Source organism: Schistocerca serialis, chromosome 10, assembly GCF_023864345.2.
Source record: "Schistocerca serialis cubense isolate TAMUIC-IGC-003099 chromosome 10, iqSchSeri2.2, whole genome shotgun sequence".
NCBI classification, from domain to species: Eukaryota; Metazoa; Arthropoda; class Insecta; order Orthoptera; family Acrididae; genus Schistocerca; species Schistocerca serialis.
Genome location: NC_064647.1, coordinates 188,996,437 through 189,017,887, shown reverse-complemented (window position 1 = coordinate 189,017,887; position 21,451 = coordinate 188,996,437). Strand labels below are relative to the sequence as shown.

General features: G+C 44.5%; 1 protein-coding gene across 1 annotated transcript; it reads left to right on the top strand.

The window, feature by feature from the left end:
- Window positions 1-542: 542 nt before the first annotated feature.
- LOC126424667 (keratin, type I cytoskeletal 9-like) lies at window positions 543-7,549 on the top strand (the record flags this gene model as incomplete). The annotated part of the gene is made up of 3 exons (XM_050087397.1): window positions 543-609; window positions 2,276-2,598; window positions 6,358-7,549. Coding segments are annotated over 3 exons (1,026 nt in total), but the record flags the coding sequence as incomplete, so codon positions are not given.
- Window positions 7,550-21,451: the final 13,902 nt, after the last annotated feature.

Here is a 21,451-nt window from a genome sequence, read left to right as displayed (position 1 = left end):
TACTTCATTTATGACTGAACGTTTCTAAAACTGAAGACACTCGTCCGTGCTCTGCACTGCAGTCGTGCTCTGGCAACGTCGTTCTCTGTTCGTTGGCTGACTGTGTTTTGTGACGCCAGATGCGCAGAACCAACGTAAACTTGGCCGCCGTCGTAAATGACGCGCACTTTAACAACAACACACACACCCATTCCCGAGGGAGGACTCGAACCTCCGGCGGGAGGGGCCGCACCCCTATTAACTCCTACTCGTACTCGCAACTGGTTTCGTCTCGACAGTAGTGGTCTTCACGTCCCAGTTTGCAGACAACCACCTGCCACAGTGACACTCTGCTGCTCCTTCGGCAGGTGACCCTGGCGCTGTGCTCGGCCGCCTCGTGGGCGGAGGAGGCGGCGGCGCCCAAGGAGAAGCGCACCACCGCCTCGTCGCTCGGCTACGGGGGCGGCCAGCCGCTGTTCGTGTCGAGCGCCTCACAGGGCGGCGGCTACGCCGGGGGCGGCTACGGAGGCGGCTACGGGGGCGGCGCGGCGGCGGGGCCCGTCTTGCTGCAGGCGGCGGCGGCCGCACCTCTGCCCGTGCACGGCGTCGGCTTGGCTGGCTTCGGCGGAGGTCAGTAGCCCCAACTACCAGCCTTCCTCACCACACCTTGTTTCACAACAGTTAATCAATGTCACAGCATTGCTGAAAGGTTTTTGCGACCCTGCTCATGAACGTACATCTACTCTCATTTGAAGCAAGCTGCTGTTCGTCGTACCATATAGAACTTCTCTAGAAGCCCTCCCCAGTCACGCTACAGTCGCTCAATGCTGACACTTCCCGCCACACCAGAGCGTTGTCAGCAGTCTCATTACTACACTACTGGCCATTAAAATTGCTACACCAAGAAGAAATGAAGATGATAAACGGGTATTCATTGGACAGTATTACACTACAACTGACATGTGATTACATTTTCACGCAGTTTGGGTGCATAGATCCTGAGAAATCAGTACCCAGAATAACCACCTCTTGCCGTAATAACGGCCTGGGCATTCAGTCAAACAGAGCTTCGATGGCGTGTACAGGCACAGCTGCCCATGCAGCTTCAACACGGTACTACAGTTCATCAAGAGTAGTGACTGGCGTAATGTGACGAGCCAGTTACTCGGCCACCATTGACCACACGTTTTCAATTAGTGAGAGATCTGGAGAATGTGCTGGCCAGGGCAGCAGTCGATGCATCCGGAAAGGCCCGTACAGGACCTGCAATATGCCACCGTGCATTATCCTGCTGAAATGTAGGGTTTCGCAGGGATCGAATGAAGGGTGGAGTCACGGGCCTTAACACATCTGAAATGTAACGTCCACTGTTCAAAGTGCCATCAATGCGAACAAGAGGTGACCGAGACGTGTAACCAATGGCACCCCATACCATCACGTCGGGTGATACGCCAGTATGGCGATGACGAATACACGCTTCCAATGTGCGTTCACCGCGATGTCGCCAAACACGGATGCCACCATCATGATGCTGTAAACAGAACCTGGATTCATCCGAAAAAAATGACGTTTTTCCATTCGTGCACCCAGGTTCGTCGTCGAGTACACCATCTCAGGCGCTCCTGTCTGTGAAGCAGTGTCAAGGGTAACCGTCATGGTCTCCGAGCTCATAGCCCATGCTGCTGCAAATGTCGTCGAACTGTTGGTGCAGATGGTTGTTGTCTTGCAAATGTCCCCATCTGTTGACTCAGGGATCGAGACGTGGCTGCACGATCCGTTACAGCCACGCGGATAAGATGCCTGTCATCTCGACTGCTAGTGATACGAGGCAGTTGGGATCCAGCACGACGTTCCGTATTACCCTCCTGAACCCTCCGATTCCATATTCTGCTAACAGTCATCGGATCTCGACCGACGCAAGCAGCAATGTCACGATACGATAAACCGCAATCGCGATTGGCTACAATCCGACCTTTATCAAAGTCGGAAACGTGATAGTACGCATTTCTCCTCCTTACACGAGGCATCACAACAACGTTTCACCAGGCAACGCCGGTCAAGTGTTGTTTGTGTATGATAAATCGGTTGGAAACTTTCCTTGTGTCAGCACGTTGTAGGTGTCGCAGCCGGCGCCAACCTTGTGTGAATGCCGTGAAAAGCTAATCATTTGCATATCACAGCATGTTCTTCCTGTCGGTTAAATTTCGCGTCTGTAGCACGTCATCTTCGTGGTGTAGCAGTAGTGTACGTTGTAGCATTTTACGTGTTGACAGCGTGGCTTCCTGTTCTATTCCAGGTAGCGGGCTGGACCTGCAGGCGCTAGGAGGCGGCTACGGAGGCGGACTGCAGAGCATCGGGGGCGGCTACGGCCTGGGGCTGCACGGCTTCGGCGGCGGCTTCGGGGGCGGTCTGGGTGGCCTCCAACTGCAGGGTCTGGGAGGCGGACTCAGTCTAGGCTCCCTCGGCGGTGGATACGGGGGCGGCTACGGAGGCGGCTACGGAGGCGGCAGCGGCGGCGGACTGTCCCTGGCCTCGCTGAGCTCTGGCGGCCAGCTGAGCACCGTGGCGCTCCCCGGGGGCAGCGTGGGCGGCGGCGTCGGCTACGGCAGCGGCGCCAAGGTAAGCCGACACGTCGCGTGGCAGCGGGGTTAGTGTTCTGTGGCAAATTCCTCTCTCAGGAACCCATCTCGCGTCTAAACCTGTGCGGCGGTCTGGGATTCCAGCCGGCAGTCCTATTCTGTATCGTTCGGTTGCTCTGCCGATCGGCTCGGCGGATGAGCACGCCGAGTGGTGAGGTTACTGCAACCGAACCTCAGTGCAATTCTGTAGCCATTCGGTAGCGAGCCGGTGCGGCTCGCGAGGAACCGTGGTGGGTCCGTGCCGTGTTGAGGTCCCTCCTCGTGGCAGCCAACCGAAGACAAGAGACCGCAGCTGCGGGCACGCTCACCCGACGACTGCTCACCTAGCACGGCACACCTCAGTGCACACAGCGCTCCACACCCGAAGAGGCTAGCCAAGAAAACAACCAGATACGCTATTCCCTTTCCAGAATGATATTTTCACTGTGCAGAGGAGTGTGCATTCCTATGAAACTTCTTTGCAGATTAAAACTGTGTGCTGCACCGAGACTCGAACTCGGGACCTTTGCCTTTGCGGGCAAGTGCCCTATTACTGAGCTACCCAAGCACGACTGACGACCCATCCTCACACTTCCTCCAGTACCTCGTCTCCTACCTTCCAAACTTCACAGAAGCCCTCCTGCAAACCTTGTAAGACTAGCGCTCCTGGAAGAAAGGATATTGCGGAGACATGGCTTGGCCACAGCCTGGAGGATACTTCCAGAATGAAACTTTCACTCTGAAGTGGAGTGTGCGCTGATATGAAACTTGCTGGCAGATAAAAACTGTGTGCCGAACCGAGTGCGAGTCTCGGCCCGGCACACAGTTTTAACCTGCCAGGAAGTTACACGCTGTTCCCATTATTTTTTTCGACTGCAGGTGCATTGAGAGGCCTCAAAATTTCGTCAGTGCACCTTTATGCCTTTGACTGACTCATGGCAGCTGAATCGTCAACCTCTGTGCCTTTTTGATCTGACCCATGTCCAAAGAAATTAACAGTTGTCAAAGCTTAGAAGAAATAAAGATTGCATTTGATGACACATAAGAACAGTTTAGATGATTTAATCATTTCAGGACTCGCTAAACAAAAGTACCTACAGATGCAAGACGATGGCTGTAGCTCTTTGATGGACTCTCATGTATAGTCACAGTTACTCGACCAAATTATGGGCCACTTCCCTGTTCAGTCTGTACCTGGCCACACTCTTGGGCATTTCAAAGGGGTTCGTCCCGTCCTGCAGATTAAAATCGCATGGCGCCGCATTTCCTTAGTTGTTCTTTCCTTCTTCTTAACAGTACCATGAGTACCATATCCACTTCCATGATTCTCAGCTGAAATACATGGATAATAATAGTTACGAACTCAAATTCCACTCAGATGCATCCTAGTGATTCTTCAATAAAATCTAAACATTAAATCGAAAAGTAATGATCATTCAATATTTCTAAGACGACACATTATCTCCATAATCAAAGTACAAGAACTGAAGAAATGGTCTCACCGACACCTCACCTCCTCTCGGTACAGTAGACCAATAATCGGCAGGCAGACTGATTGTTAACGGGCCTCAGCTGAGTAACGTACAGAATAGCAGCTTCGGCTACCGAGCCGAAAATGGCGTCACTACCAAGGCTTATCTACGGTACCGGTCGGTATGGATGATACAGAGTAGGGCTACTGGAGACTGTACAGTTAGTTTCTTTCCCTCCCAGCCGGGAGGGCAGTCCAGCCCATGACGGCTCGGTAGAGCGGGAAGGGTATGGACTGATGCGTGGTTCACGGACCACACTCTCGGTGTGTAGGACCATCCTCCACTCCGTCACACAGTGTCAGTTTGTGAACAAGTTTCAGAGCAAAGGCTGCTGTTGTAGTTTGATCTAGCATAGTTCTTGGAACGATTGCCTGGCAATTCATACAGTACAACAGGTGTTCAGGTACAGGTGTTAACATTATTAAAATATAAAACTGAATGAAAACTCCACTGTAGCTCTATTTATTGAAGACGATTAGAGACCAACACAACAGGTTCAACAACTTTTAAGTTGTATCTTTTGGTGTACATCTGTACGGAAAATGTTATGAAGTAATGCTTTGGTAATGGGGAAATGAAGTTGTCTGACATAATTTAAAATACAGAGTGGATAGACTTAAACAAGAAGAAAACTAGGTATGGATCAGATACGACCAACAAAGAATACGTATTTAACAAATATGATTTCTAATTTCATACCAAAAGATGGTTACTTACAATGCTGTGTCATATTGTATACGGAGTAGTTACAGAAAGCTTCAGAGTAACAGTTGGCGTGGTTGGGCAAAGTTCTCAGCCTTCCTCTATTGATGGAAACCATCATAAATGATGAGTTTGCAGTCTGAAAAACGAAGGAATAGAATTAGGAGTCAGAATTGATCCTTCATTAAAAAACAGTGAAGCAGTAACCAAAATGAAAAGGAGATGAGTACAGTCCCCATATAGTGTGGAAAAACTGCCAAAAACAGGACTGACCTGTGTTGAAATCATGAACAGTCGTCACTTTACCGATTAGAATACGTTCCTGTCGGCCTAAGTCAAGCAATAGACAGTGCCCCTCGTAATATTATCCAGGAAAGTATTGGGTATTGGAGTGATTGAAGAATAAAATGAAGTTAGTTTTGAAAACTAATAAAATTAATTTATTGAAATATACTAAAAAATTATTTTTATTTTTTAAAATTTTTGGGGAACACTAATGATAGAAAGGAAGAAGCTTACGCCGACAGTGAAACTTACCGATAGCCGACATGCTTATGTGTATTTGTCACCTACATAACAGTAACCGTAGCAGCTGTCAACGCAATCTACGAGGGTTCTGTTTGTTGTTGGAGCGTGTACTGTGGCTGCTGTTTAGGTACTGAGAGAGTTAAGAAAACTGAACTAACGCAGGCATCATGGAAGGTAAGAGAAGCGAGTTGTTAGTGCTCTGCTGACGAATTGCGATCACATTGTTCACTGGAATTTGAGCAACAGTAAAGAAATTACAGATAGTGTTAATTTCGCAATGAATCGATAGAAATAATTTTCGTTCTTCAGCGAAGTGTGGGCTGATTTGAAATTTCCTAACAGATTACAACTGTATGCCACACCAAACATAGAACATTTGTCTTTCGTATTCAAATGCTCTCTACTGAAGTATAAATCGGAAATAACCACAATTTTTGAAACCCACTTAAAAAAACTTGTTATACAGAATGTGTCAAAATAACAGTTAACTTTTAGGGTCGATGTCGTCATGTAAACATGGGTCTGGATATGCTTAGCTTCTCAGCTGTGAAATGTTCCATTATGTTTACTGTCTCTGTGTGTTACATTTAGCTCACGACCATTCATAAAATGTTGCGATACGCAGGCTTACCCTTGTACGACATATTTCCAGTAGTATCTAGTCCTTGACACATTGACAATAAAAAGTGCTCTCCACAATACAGGCTACAGTTAAAGAATACCAGTTTAGTAAACAAAGCACAATCTAGATGGCCAATTTCGCCCATTTTACAGGTTTCAGTCAAATTAGTCCATCTTGAGGTCTAAAATATACCGGCAGCTGATTCTGGTGACACCTACGCTTCTCCACATATTTTAGATGCACTAATTAGGCTGAAACTTATGACACTGTTTCAAAGCACGAACTGGACTGCGCAAGAACAGACACGAGTAGCCCTCCTTCTGATGTTTTGCCTCCTCTCTGACTGACGAACTCCATCTCTTCTCTGCCCCTGCAGCAGGTGGGCCCCGTCACGTTCGGCATACACGGCGGAGGTTCGTCCGGCTCTGACGCGTCGTCGTCGGGCAGCAGCTACTCGCTGGGCAGTGCGGGGCTCTCCGCAGCTTCGCTGGGCAGCTACTCGCCGGCCTCGCAGTCTGGCAGCTACTCCTCGCCCTCCTCGGGCGGCTACTCCTCGGGCGGCTACTCCTCCGGCTCGGCGCCCAGCCTGTCCAGCTACAGCAGCCACCTGGGTCGCGGGCTGGCGGCCTACGGCGGTGGCAGCCCCACAACCCTCGCTGCCTCCTCCTCCCCCTCGCAGACCTACGCCTCGCCCTCCTCCGGCAGCTACTCCTCCGGCGGCTACTCCTCGCCCTCCTCGGGCAGCTACTCCTCCGGCGGCTACTCCTCGGGCGGCTACTCTGGCAGCTACAGCTCGCCCTCTGCCTCCTACAGTTCGCCGCCCGCCGGTTACAGCCACGGCGGTTCCTCCTCGTCCGCTTCCTCCTCCTCCTCGAGTGCGGCCGACTACCTGGGCAGCTACAGCTCGCCCGTCAGGAGCTACTCGTCTCGCCCCGCACGCTACTCGGACGGCGGCTACGACACCATCCGCTACAGCAGCCCCGATCCCGGCTTCAAGTACTCCACTCGGTGAAGTGACGAGGCACCTCCCATCAGCTCCATACTTTCATCCCTTACTATCCATTTTCGCATCTACTCTCATGCCACTGAGCAATGCCATTCAGCCCTAGCATCATGCAAATCCTCTTCAGTCGATACTGCGCCTTCTGTTCCTCTGTTCGGTATCTTATTCTCCTGCATGTGCGTCCCAAAACTGATGTTCGCCTTTGGATAGAGAGATCTTGTCAGACTTGGTCAGTTTACTACACCACAGAGTAAATAACAGCCTCTGCCTGTCCGTCTCCTTTTGAAGCCAGATCGTTCTAAAATAAACTGCACAGGTCGTGCGTGGTCAGATCATTTATGCCACCCAGTACCTATCACTGAGAGTTGTACCATTCATGTCGTGGTTTCTTACTTCACTTCCTTGTTGTCCCCGAATGCTCATTTTGTGTGTTGTTATACCTCAGGCTTCATTAAGGTCATTGCTTTTGGGCGCACACATAACACGCGTACGATTACTTGATGCCCTCGCTTTGCGATGCTTGTAAAGCTGCCACATATTGTAAATAGCTCACTGCACCACTTGTTGTTACATTGTTTTGTATTAAGTATTATTGTGTTGTCTGTTGTTGTTTTTTTAATAAAAGTTAACACTTAAAGATGGTATTTCATTCACTTTCATCTCATTTGTACCATTCCCTACCATTAAAGTTTGAATTACAATAGTGAAGGACACCTGAAAGTTAAGCAACTATCTGCCATATTTCGCTGATTTTTACTGGATCACTAATGCTGCGAGCCTATATTCACAGACTATTGCAAAAGTATCAGGACGCATTATCTCGCTTGACGAAATATTTTAAATAGTTTAATGACACCTAAAGTTGCCATTTTTATCTTTATTTGTTGTGCCATAGCACTACTTCGTTCTAACATCATTATCAAGTAACTCTACAAACAAATAAAAATTCATCGACAGCACATTATGCCATACACGTGTCTGCACTTGTCATTATTTAAGTAGTGTCCATCGTTATTGTAATTATAAGTACCAGTGTCGTAGTTGCCACAAAAATGATATCACTACCACCACTGGTGCAACTGCAGATCACAATTCTATAAGATACCGTATATACCACTTACCACCGTACCCAACATAAATGTTCTGGCCACTAGTGTGCATCTTCTACACATGTCTGGTGCATCGTCTTTGAATGTCTATGCATACTTCCTCATAATATCTTTTCTATAGCATTTCCGTATTCCTGAACCCACATTAAACTTTGTACACCTATAACTTCTATGCTGATTGCTATGGCACGTATAATATACGTAATTTTAAAAAAACTGTGATGTACACCTGTACTAAACGTGGTATTGATATCAACTGTATAAGAATTACGACACCTGCACTTGTAAACACAATGCTGTTGAACGATTTTTAAATATACACAGGAGCAGACATTTGTATTCCATCCTCTCCCTCCAAATTTCAATAAACTCTAATTCGCTAATTACGAAATCCGTCATGATATACTCCCTCTTTCCAGTCCTAGTGAGAACACCACAGCTCACAGCATCATTCCATCTTCTCCCTCCCTCTTGCTCCTGACTTTTAGTCGCTACCTGCCCCATCGTCATACTTGTCATTTCACGTGCGTCATGACTATAATGATTCTCATACACCACCATTAGGCCAGCATCATCAACATTATAGTCGGTGATTGTATTTTTACTGTAATATGAAATCATCCATAAGGTTTTTAAAAAAACTCACCAGTATTGTCCACCAACATGTTTTTCTAAAGCTTCTTTTACTGTCACCTGTTTTTATGTGTTATTGAAAAAGCAATGACGAAAAAAAACTTGCATTGCATAATGTGCCCTCGATGGTCCTTTAAAAATTGTTATAAATGTATTTGAGGATAGTCTAAGACCGACACAGTGCGACGATACATCGAATAAATAAGAAAATAACAGCTGTAGGTGGCATCAGAACATTTAAGCGATTCATCGCAGCTGCAGATCCAGTCACAATGAAGATATTAGAAACCTTTAAAACTATGCTTCGGCGGTGTCAAGACTGGGGATCGAGGTGGCCATGCGACTGGACCTTACGGTCAGTCCACCGACCTGGGAGCGATTATCGAGGAAACCTCGAACTTCAGTTAGGTGTACCGTCTCGCTGTTAGTTTCTTTTGAATAAATAATAAGAAAACGTGAGGCCAATCCAGAGCGGTCTATTTCGCATGTTGTTGGGCCCATCTGTACCGCGCTGCGTGGTATCGTGGTTGCAAAGATGGACCTTGTCATGGACGTCGGGAGTGAAGTTGCGCATCATGCAGCCTACTGCGCACAGTTTGAGTCGTAACACGACGTCCTGTGGCTGCACGAAAAGCATTATGGTGGTGTTGCCGTCAGGGCTCCTCCGAGCCATAATCCTTAGGTAGCGGTCTTCCACTGCAGTGGTAGCCCTTGGGCGGCTTGAGCGAGGCATGTCATAGACAGTTCCTATGTATCTCCTCCATGTCCGAACAAAATCGCTTTCGTTCACTCCGAGACGCCTGGACACTTCCCTTGTTGAGAGCCCTTCCTGGTACAAAGTAACAATGCGGATGCGATCGAACCGAGGTATTGACCGTCTAGACATGGTTGAACTACAGACAACACGAGCCGTGTACCTCCTTCCTGGTGGAATGACTGGAACTGATCGGCTGTCGGACCCCCTCCGTCTAATTGGCGCTGCTCATGCATGGTTGTTTATATCTTTGGGCGGAGACGTGTGAGGGAAAATGCTGACGTAATCGGCGCTCGGCTCTACCAACAGAAACTGCAACGTTTAGCTTCACCACGCAGTTTTAACGCTACAGCCGTTAGGTTGCTAGCGTTTGCAGAAATGTAAAAAACAGGAAAGTCGACATGGAGTGTTCCAAACAAATCCGATATATGACGAAGCCGAACGACGGACCCATCGGATACCTTTTATTGTGCCACTTACATGCAATTACCATTGTTAGCAAAGTGGTTCTTGCTCTAAGGGGGATAATCAGGCCCCTAGGTTGTTGATGTACGGAATATCTATCAATAAATCAGTATACAGCTCTGAAGTTGGCAGTATATTTACAATGTGCAGCCAATTTTTTTTTGATACATCGATATTTTCCTGTCGATTTATAGATAATTTTTCGATATAATGACGGCAGATAATGATATTGTTTATTTACATATCAATATATCGGATTCCCGATATTTTTAGAAATATCAACAGTCCTAGCCTGGGGCGAAGCTAGGTCTGCTACTGGCCACTTGACAGCGCACATTTAAAACATGTTGCCGAAGCACTGATGTTTAAAAGAAGCACTTTACTGCCACGAGAAACTGGAAGAACCTGCAATGGGAAAAGGTTGGCCATTGAGGAGGATAGGAATATGGTGGTGTAGAGATGGAGGACTGGTGCGTAGCAGCGATGGTATAGAAGTGGTTGTTGGGACAGAAGAGGGATGGAGTAGAGGGGTGAATTGGTGCCACTAACAGTTGTTGGCAAAAAGGGGATAGGGAAAGAAAGGCAGATGAGGAAAAAAGGGGTAAGGAAATGAGGGGAGGGGAGGGAGAAGAAGTCCTGATAAGGTGTATTGGTTGGGGTGAACCTATAGCTGGTAGGATGGGTAAATGTCGGAGTGGTGTTCGTGGTATGGGAGGGGAAGATGGCTGAAGTGCCTTTGGGAGAGTATGTGGAGGATGTGTAGGTGTAGAGTTGGTGCGATGTGTCAGTAAAGGATCGGCAGCATATGAGGATTCTAAAGTAGTGGTGAAACGATAGGGTTATTGAAGTTGAGTTTGCTGACGGTGTAGACTGTTTGCAGGTGTTTAATTAGAGTGAGGGGATTCTTGTGGAGGAAAGCAAACGGACGCGGGAAGCAAGGCAGAATGTTTGGCATTCCAGGATCCACTGAGAGAGGTGGCGCAGTGGACTCGCATTCGGGTGGACGACGGTTTGAGCCCGCGTCCAGTCATGGTGATTTCCCTAAAGCACTTCAGGCAAAAGCCCGGATTGTTCCTTTGAAAGGGCGCTGCCGACTTCATTCCTCATCCTTCCCTAATCCGATGGGACCGATGACCTCGTTGGTCCCCTTCCCCAAAACCAACCAATCAACTGTTCCAGGGTCTCAACGGAATGACATAACTTGGGCGGGGCGGAGATCCACGCCACATTCGCATAACAAAGGATGAGAGCAGCTGGAGCGAGCGCCACGGCTTAAGTATAACGCGGCGCAGGAACATCGACGGGCTGATGAGGATCACGTGATCCGCGGGCGCAAGATAGTCCGTGATACCAGCGCAGCCGTTGGTGCTGCAACGTGCACTGCCTGTGAACTATGGTACTGTTATCTGGAGGTGCCTGTTGGCTTTGAGCCTGCAAACGGAACGTTTACAATCAGCATAGAAAGCAAACGCATGAAGTATCAGCGAGACGCGTAACTGTCTCCGAAAGGAAAGCGCCTGCGGGAGAAAGTAGCGGCAACCCTCAGAACATAAACGTCGTGCCAGAACAGGAGTAGCAGGGGCCCAGCCCTGCGTGTACTCCCTTCAGCTCTAAAATTTTGCTCGGATGTTGTTCCCTGATAAAAAGCATGATAAAGTGTACAGCCTGTGACCCCTACCACAGGTAGCTAAGGGTGTGGCGGGCACCCTACGTGACAGGGGCATTGGTAACTTACAGATCACAACACTTCCGGCAAACGTGACGTCATTTTGTGGCCGCCGTGGCCAACGTTGAATTCAGGCCTGACCACATGTCTGTGTGACGTCAGCAATGTAGTGTTACCTGCTGGCTGACACAAACGTATGCTTTGTCAAAGATTTCGTCAAACTTCTTTGAACAAACTACTCCATTGGAGCTATTACACAATCGTAAAATTTATCGTCATACTTGTTTGGAAATGGATGCCAAACAGTTAACAACAGCGCATGTTGGTGGCGATCGCAGTGCTTGAAAAGAAACACTAATGGGAACGAAGTGGGTGAAGCCGTAGATAACGGGAGGAGAAGCTCGAAGTGTTCACTAGAATTAGCTACGTGAGCTACAGTGCGAGGATGTAAGAAACAATGAAAATTATTTCAGAATAGGCGAATAAATGTTTCAGTTTGACCCTCATATTTGCATACACTAAGCCTGCAGATGTGTTATTCATTATTTAAATAATGAAACACTGCAGTACTTCCATATTTTTTCAGGCTAAATATAACGATTTTCGAGAATTTATTCTTAATATCAAAAGGAAATATTCACATAAGTATTTTATGTGGTGTTTGAGTGTACGTTGTTCTATCTTTCTAGCCCTGTTGTTGTGTTCTATGTCTTACTGCAATAGGACAGATTTCTTTAGTCCTGTTTTCCGAAATGTCATATGAAATATCTATATAAACATTTATACTTTATCATGAGAATAGATTATCGCGAAGTATCGTGCAAAAATACGCAATTGGTAGTGTTTCACCATCTAAATCATGAGCGCTATTTCTGCTAAAGATAGTCTCACGAATAAGTTAAGATTTTTAGCAACCGGTGAAATCTATTACGGCTTGCAATGTAGAACTGAAACCCACTGTATACTATTTTAGTATTATTCCAGAAACATGCTAACCAATAAATCACCTAATGAGGAATTTATGAGGGTGAATATGGATTATTTAGAGTACAGATAAATACATTTATTTCATTCGTGTACACTCTGAACACATTTGGAGTCTCACATCTCCATCTCCTTCAACACCCTTTCTTTTTTATAAGTAAGCTTCACATAATTCACAGTGCAGCAATTTCGAACGCATCTAATTGCTGCAGCTATTTCTTTTAAGATTCCAACCACTTATTGCGGTTTTTGTAGTCACCTTTGTGTTACGAAGAATTTCGTATTCTTGGTACTTTGCAGTGATCACGGTGACGGTAGCCACGCATCAAATATACTTCGCCATTTTATAGCTTAAATGCACGAAAGCAACTTAATAGAAATGTAAACAACGGCACTGGGTGTAGCTTTTATCAGAGATCTTTGCTAAAAGCTTCTCTACTACACTGTCAAATGTTTGACAAAAGGGCTCTGATAATCATTTATCGCTGGCCAGGCGCATTATATGCTTCGACCATAGATATTGGTAGACTGGTCATGACGTATATTTCGTTGCACCAACATCTCTACTGCTATACCACGTGACTATTGGCAAAACAACGGTGGTATCCTGTTGTGCTTAAGGTTGTACCGAGCGTTTTGTGAAGGGGAGTAACATTAAATTTCACGTGTAAGTATTATTAGTATAATTTAGTGGCATTTCTTAAATACTGATAAACTATTGTGTGTATCATATCCTTATCCAGAACGCCACAGTTACGTAAATTGGCGGTTTGAAGTGCTGTGTGTGTTTCCAGGCGCACATTGCAATCGTATATATTTCTTGAAATGGTAAGCTACAAAGCTGCTTTTTCTCTCTCGTATAGGTTTCTAAAGGATGAAGGGCGCAGGCAGATGTGGATACAGGCAGTGAAACGAAAAGATTTCAAGCCTACTGCGCACACACGCATCTGTTCGAAGCACTTTGAAGAAATATATATCTAATATATCTAAAAACAAAGATGATGTGACTTACCAAACGAAAGTGCTGGCATGTCGATAGACACACAAACATACACACAAAATTCAAGCTTTCGCAACCAACGGTTGCTTCGTCACGAAAGAGAGGAAAAGACGAAAGGATGTGGGGGGTTTTAAGGGAGAGGGTAAGGAGTCATTCCAATCCCGGGAGCGGAAAGACTTACCTTAGGGAGGAAAAAAGGACAGGTATACACTCGCGCACACACACACATATCCATCCGCACATACACACCTATATATATATTATTAAGAAGAAAGGATGATTTTTACTATCCTGGATTAAATCTGACTTTGGTACAAAAAGGGGTGAATTATGCTGGTATTATTTTAAAGAACAATTTGCAAAAACAAGTTAGGGGTTAGATTTCTCATCAGGGTTTAGTTTTATTTTGTACTTCCCAGTTACAAAACATACGAATATCAGAAACAAATACTGAATACCATTTGCAAAAAGGTAGTTGTATGGCCTATGTTAGTTTCCAGATAATAAGCTGTAATGTATGGGATAAATAATATGCTGCTACAAAAATCTTTGGTCATTTACCAAAAAGCATTAAAAGCCTGACAGATAGCCAACTAACATTTAAAATCAAACTAAAAGAATCTATGAATGATAGCTCCTACTCAGTAGATGATTTTTTAGGTATAAATAAGTGATTGGAAGAATTGTCATGTAATGATAGGTCTACCTTTCATTAAACAGACACATCGTTGCGAAGTATCGTATTCATGATCTGTGGAACAAGTATTCATGTAAGTAGGTACTGATTTTGTAGATATTTTATACATTTACGAAACAAACTGTTTAAACCAAAAAAGAGCTTTCAAATGAAACTGCTTTACGTTTTGTGGGTGAACGACACAATTGAGTTCGTTACATTCGATGTGAACACGTGTGTTTACGTTACAGGTTTCGTTGTTTATGCCGATTTATGAAGTCTATAACACTTTCTACAACCAAGGCAATAAAACACACACACGCAATATTTACATTTTATGCAGTGCATAACGCGTATTGTTAGTAGAGAATGCATCTCATAATTGGTAACACTGAAATATTCGCGGCGAATATATTGCCGAACATCGAAAGTGTTTCAGCAGTTCACAAAGTTCATTGTGAAGTAATGGCTGTAAAACTAAATTTGTACAGTGGTTACGCAATAATTTATCACTTCTAGCTGTGTTTACATAAGCTACATTTAATGTGGTGAAGTTAGCAGGAAATCCACTGAGAAATACTGGAAGTGAAATCAGGAATCAGAATGCTGCCTTGAACTCCCGCCGACGTTCTCCCAACAGTCACGTGATGCTATGGCAGCCACGCCAGATGTATAGCCGCTGCACTGCTTGCCCAGTCTATTAGTATCTATGGTCGAAGGTCGCGACGCTCCGTTTCGTTTTTGTTTCCCACAGCGATAGCACCGCCCCAAGTGGGCAACTTTTCTGAATAGTATATGGGATCAGTGGTAATATTAACGTTTATATTGATTTTTAACATAGTTTTTACAACAGAGAGTGTATATAGTGTCATAAAAATTGCCAATAACTAAAACATTACATCACATTTGCAACTGTTTAGTTTCCTATGGACCCTGGGAGATACGAAACAGTGCATTGCGGGATAGTTTTACAACAGAGCGCGTATGTAGTGTCATAAAAACCGACAATAACTACTAAATTACAACGCATTTGCGACTGTTTAGTTTCCTACGAACCCTGGCTGATATGAAACTGTGCATTATAGGACAGTTTATTTACGATTCTCTTGTAACTTACAGACATGTCGTTTTTCCTTAATAAAAAATTGCCAGTTTAATACCAGAAGGCCTGACGTTTTAGAAAAAGACTTCGTATATCTATCCAGTAAAGCAGAGTTTTGTTCGCTACACTTTCAGCCACATCGGTGAATGTGGAACTTAGGAAACCCATATGGAATATAACAGCTACGTTGTTTAATGTGTCAAATAAGCCACCACAACTGCAGCTTAAGGGAAAACCCCACAGACGTGATAATAAATCGTCAAAAGTGATAAAACTGTTCCTCAACACAGGAGAAACTAATTCCACAATTGTTGCTAAATCTTCAACACATTTGTTTTTGAAGCAAAAGTAATTACATTTATAAAAAGATTGACGTATTATAAAGCTGAGTGAAGTGTATTATAAAGTTGCTGTAAGGCAAGTGCCTATGATAATAGGAGACAACAGAAACATACGCTTCTCATGCACGAAATGTGCTTATATTCTCTTGCTTTCAGCGGAATAAGCTGCGAATATACACGTATTCGAAAGTACATACAGAGGTGCGTTCAGGCATGTATTTATCGTTGGCCACAGTGCTCACTCACTGTATCAGTTGACAAGAGCTATCTGTCGACATTGGTGATCGATCGGTTCACAATAGGTGAGGCGAATATAACTATACCAACCACCTTAACTAGAAAGATTTGAAGTTACGCGTTTTCTTCATTGCAGGGTGGATAAGGAAGGGATTGAAGTGTTTGTAAGAAGTGCAACTTTTTCCAAATGCGTCTTCACCAACGCTGAAAGTGAAACGACTTACTGATTTGCAAGCAGGAAACAAACTGAAGCCAGTCAGTCAGCGCTCATTAAGGTGCCCTATCAAGGCAAGTTTATTTTTAGAAATTTTAGTTTCAGTTCATAACCAATACATTATGATGAGCGTCCACATCAACCCAGGAAATGTCTTACAGTTTAAAATCTGATTTCTAAATATTTTTCTTACCAGCATACAAACAGTCTGAAACCTTTCAGTGTCTTCAGGGCTCTTAAATGTACACTAGGTGATCAAAAGTATCCGGACACCTGGCTGAAAATGACTTACAAGTTCGTGGCGCCATCCATCGGTATTGCTGGAATTCAGTATGGTGTTGGCCCACCCTTAGCCTCGATGACAGCTTCCACTCTCGCAGGCATACGTTCAAGCAGGTGCTGGAAGGTTTCTTGGGGAATGGCAACCCATTCCTCACGGAGTGCTGCACTGCGGAGAGGTATCGATGACGGTGGGTGAGGCCTGGCACGAAGTCGGCGTTCCCAAACATCCCAAAAGTGTTCTATAGGATTGTCAGGACTCTGTACAGGCCAGTCCATTAAAGGGATGTTATTGTCGTGTAACCACTCCACCACAGGCCGTGTATTACGAACAGCTTCTCGATCGTGTTAAAAGATGCAACAACATCCCCGAATTGCTCTTCAAGAGTGGGAATCAAGAAGGTGCTTAAAACATCAATGTAAGCCTGTGCGGTGATAGTGCCACGCAAAACACCCAAGGCGTGCAAGCCCCCTCCAAGAAAAACATGACCACACCATAACACCACCGCCTCCACATTTTACTGTTGGCACTACACAAACTGGCAGATGACGCTCACCAGGCATTCGCCATAGCCACACCCTGCCATCAGATCGCCACATTGTGTGCCGTGATTCGTCACTCCACACAACGTTTTTCCACTGTTCAATCGTCCAATGTTTACTCTCCTTACACTAAGTGAGGCGTCGTTTGACATTTACTGGCGCGATTTGTGGCTTATTAGCAGCCGCTCGACCATAAAATCCAAGTTTTCTCACCTCCTGCCTGTCATAGTACTTACAGTGGATCCTGATGCAGTTTGGAACTCCTGTGTGATGGCCCGGATAGATGGCTGCCTATTACACATTACGACCCTCTTCAACTGTCGATGGTCTCTGTCAGTCAAGAGACGAGGTCGTCCTGTTCGCTTTTATGCGAGGGTCACTCCAAAAGAAATGCACACTATTTTTGTAAAAATACAGTTTTCATTCTGCATGAGTGAATGTTTTACAGTGTGTAGATACATCCTTCCCGCTTGTTTTCAAACTTAGTTCAATCTGTTCCCCTGAGTGACGCCGTCACAGCATATCTTCAAGATGGCTGCTGCACTTGATGTTCGTCAGAAGCAACGTGCTGTCATAGAATTCCTGTGCTGGGAAAACGAGACAGTGGGAAACATCCACAAGAGGTTGAAAAAGGTGCATGGAGATGCTGCTGCCGATCGCAGTACAGTTAGTCGGTTGGCAAGCAGGTTACGTGATTAAAGCGGGCACGGCAATATTGAGGATTGTCCTCGCAGCAGCAGGCCTCGTACTGCACGCACTCCAGACAATGTGCAAAGAGTTAACGAATTGGTGACCGCTAACAGACGCATCACAGTGAACGAATTGTCACCCTACGTTGGGATAGGGGAAGGAAGGTTTTGCAGAATACTGAAATTGTTGGTGTTAAAAAAGGTTTGTGCCAGGTGGGTTCCCAGGATGTTGACAGTGGCTCACAAAGAAACAAGAAAAACGGTATGCAGCGAACTTTTGGAACAGTACGAGAATGGTGGAGATGAATTTCTTGGAAGAATTGTGACAGGTGATGAAACATGGTTCCATCATTTTTCACCAGAGACGAAGAGGCAATCAATGGAGTGGCATCGTGCACATTCACCCAAGAAAAAAATTCAAAACCACATCTTCTGTTGGAAAAGTTATCACTACGGTGGTTTTCGATTCCGAAGGACTCTTGCTTGTGGACATCATGCCAAGTGGAACCACCATAACTTCTGATACATATGTGACGACACTGAAGAAACTTCAAGCTCGACTGAGTCGTGTTCGACCACATCGGCAAAAGCAGGATGTTTTGCTGTTTCACGACAATACACGGCCACATGTCAGTCAAAAAACCATGGAAGCGATCACAAAACTCGATGGACAACACTGAAACACCCGCCTTACAAAATTCTACCTGGTGCCTTCATCTTTCATTCCTTTGCTTCAGTTCATATTCTCCTACTATTTTTCCTTGTCCTCTTTTTCTCACTACTGAATTCCAGTCCCTAATCACAATTAATTTTTCCTCTCTCTTATCTTACTATCCGAATAATTTCCTTTACCTCATCGTAATTTCTTTCAATTTCTTCATAATATGCGATGCTAGTTGTACTACTGTGGCGGCTGTTGGCTTCGTGTCCATGTCGCCTACAATAAGGCGTTCATTATGCTGTTCATAATGTATTTACCGACATTTCTATTTTCTTACTCGTTATTAGACCCACTTTTGCATAACCCGAGTTGATTTTGTATTTACTACAGGGAACTCACTTCACCAGACGTCCTGTTCATCCTGTCACCGAATTTCATTAATTTCCACTGCACCTAACTTCAACCAACCCATTTCCTTTTTTAAATCCACTAACCTAAGTGATCTAACATGCCGCGCTCCAACTCATATAGAATGTCACTTTTGTTTTTCTTGGTGACGTCATCCTCTCGAGTGGTATCTACCTGGATATCTGAATGGGAGTCTCCAGTGATATCTGCCTGGAAATCTGAATGGGTGACTATTTTACCCAAGAGGGTGCAATTGTCATGTAACCATATAAGTATTAACTGTCTTACCTGAACACAAAAAATAAGGCGTTCAACAAAACGTAATAAATGTAATCAGCTGTTTACCGTAACACTTACCTTGCTAATTTAGTAGAGAGTATGCACTACCTGTGAGTGGTTTTACTTCTCTGTAGAGATACATTTACTACATCCCCCAAAGAGAATACTTGGTTTCACAATATTTTTACCAAGTTTTGCAGGAACACATCCATCCCTTTGAAATGTACTTGGCATTCCAGTGCCCTGACTATATTTCATACTCGAATCATATTACTGAGAGAAACATTGCATAGATTTTGGCGGTAACAGTGCCTTCCTTGGGAAGCGGAGAGGAATGGGTCTCTGTGGGGCCGAGTGACCTGCACTTTCTTTTTAATCTTCCCCAAAGTATCCCATTCTCTTCCCTGTGAAAGGAACTAATAGTTCCAAAAGCTAGGATTATCTCTCACAATCGTATAGTTTCTTCAGTGGAGTTTTCGTTTTGATGCAATTGTCAAAATTGTACCAATAACTCCACCTACTATTTAATTTCATTCAAGACATTTTTCAGTTCTATGTCAATAGTTCTCGTAACGGAATAGAAAGAAACGACTTACCTCGGTGAAACTTTTTTATTTTTCAATGTAGTCTCCGTGTACACCAATGCACTTGGCCCAGCAATGTTCCAGTGTCTTGACCTCGTATGGAAAATTAGATTTCTTCAGGCTCGTCAACCTTCGATGTCAGTTCCAAGTCTGAAGAGAACCTCCGTCCACTGAGGAAAATTTTGAGCTTGGGGAAGAGATGGAAGTCTAACGGAGCCAAATCAGACAGGTGTGACAACAATTCACACGTCAGTTCATGTATCTTTGTCATGGCAACAACATGAAAGACGACGTTTTTCCTTGCGAAACTTGGTCTTTTTTATATATCTTCTGCTGTGGTTGGTCCTGCAGGTTAATATAGTACTGTCCCATAATTGTATGACGAGTGGAAAGATAATTTATCAACAGAATCCCTTTCACATCCCATAAAACTGACTCTGTGACTTTTCTGGTCGACCTTATTGTCTTTGCTTCCCTTGGTGATGGTGAATCAACATGCTTCCACACCCTTGATTGTTGTTTTGTCTTTGCGGTATAGTAATGGATCCAAGTTTCATCTGTGAACATGCAACAACAGAAAAAATCGTTTTAACTGCTCTGAACATGGGTCAAATATTGTTCGGTCAATTCTATTCTGAAGTATTTCTGCTGCTGCATTAGGATTCGCGGTGCCTATATAGCAGACAATTTTCTCATATCCATTTCCACTTTTAAAATGGGATGCGCTTGTTCAGATGACATCCCTACAACTTCAGCAATTTCTCACACTTTCCTTCGGCAATCCTCCGTGACCATTTTTCGCACTTTCCCAATAATTTCTGGATTAGTGTCACATCTCAGCCAGCAATTAGCGAATCGTCATCTGAGCTGTCCTGTCCAAATTTAAAGTCGTTTGTCCACTTGCCGACAGTTGAATATGAAAAAGCAGAGTCCCTTAGTGTGTTCTGAATACCAGCACGAATTTTCTTTATGCACTTGCCGTATATTTCGCCAGATGAGACGAAAGTTGAAGCATAAAAAAAGGCACCCAAAATCGAGGTCGTCTTATATGAGAGATACGAAACGTAGGACGAAATTTAAATAAATTAAAACCATTATAAAAGAAAATAAATAGCCTGCAAGCTATTCCTCTCGTCATTGACACTTTCTCATTGTCATTACTTAAAAGCATCTTCATTCTTTTGCCAATCTCTTACCATCTTTTCTGCTGTATCAAAACCCCTTGCAGCATCACGGTTGCTGGATACTTTAGCCTGTTTTATGACCCTTAACTCGGATCTTGCTTCGTATTTCCTTCTTTTTGTTGGTTCCATCATTAGGCACACAGTTTAAAAATTTTGCACCGATTACACTTGCAGTACAAACTGTCTGAACGACAACACAACCTACAACAATTAATTGTACTTATGTAGGGGTGCCATATCTAGCTGGGACCGCGTCAGGACAATCTGAGATATGGATGTAGAAATGAATAAAAAATTTATTTATTTATATTTTATGGTCTTCATTGGACCACTCTAGCCAACTTTATACAATAAATTTTCCAGTTTTCTGTCAGCCCAGTACTTCTTCATTCTCTCGGATCTTATCCTTCTTTCTTCATCGGAAATCACGCTTCCTATTTATTTAATAAAACTACTTTTTATTTAGAACACAATTACATGGAACGTGTTGTGGCAGAAATAGTTGGTATGCCATATTTTTTGGAAGATTTCACCTTTTTCGGCATGTCTGTTTTCCTTTCTGCGTATTTATAAAACTCCATGCAAATCAGCTTGTAGTTAAACTGGCACTGTAAGACTGATTCCAGAGTCCCTGCCAGCAGTCGATTTCTTTCATCAGT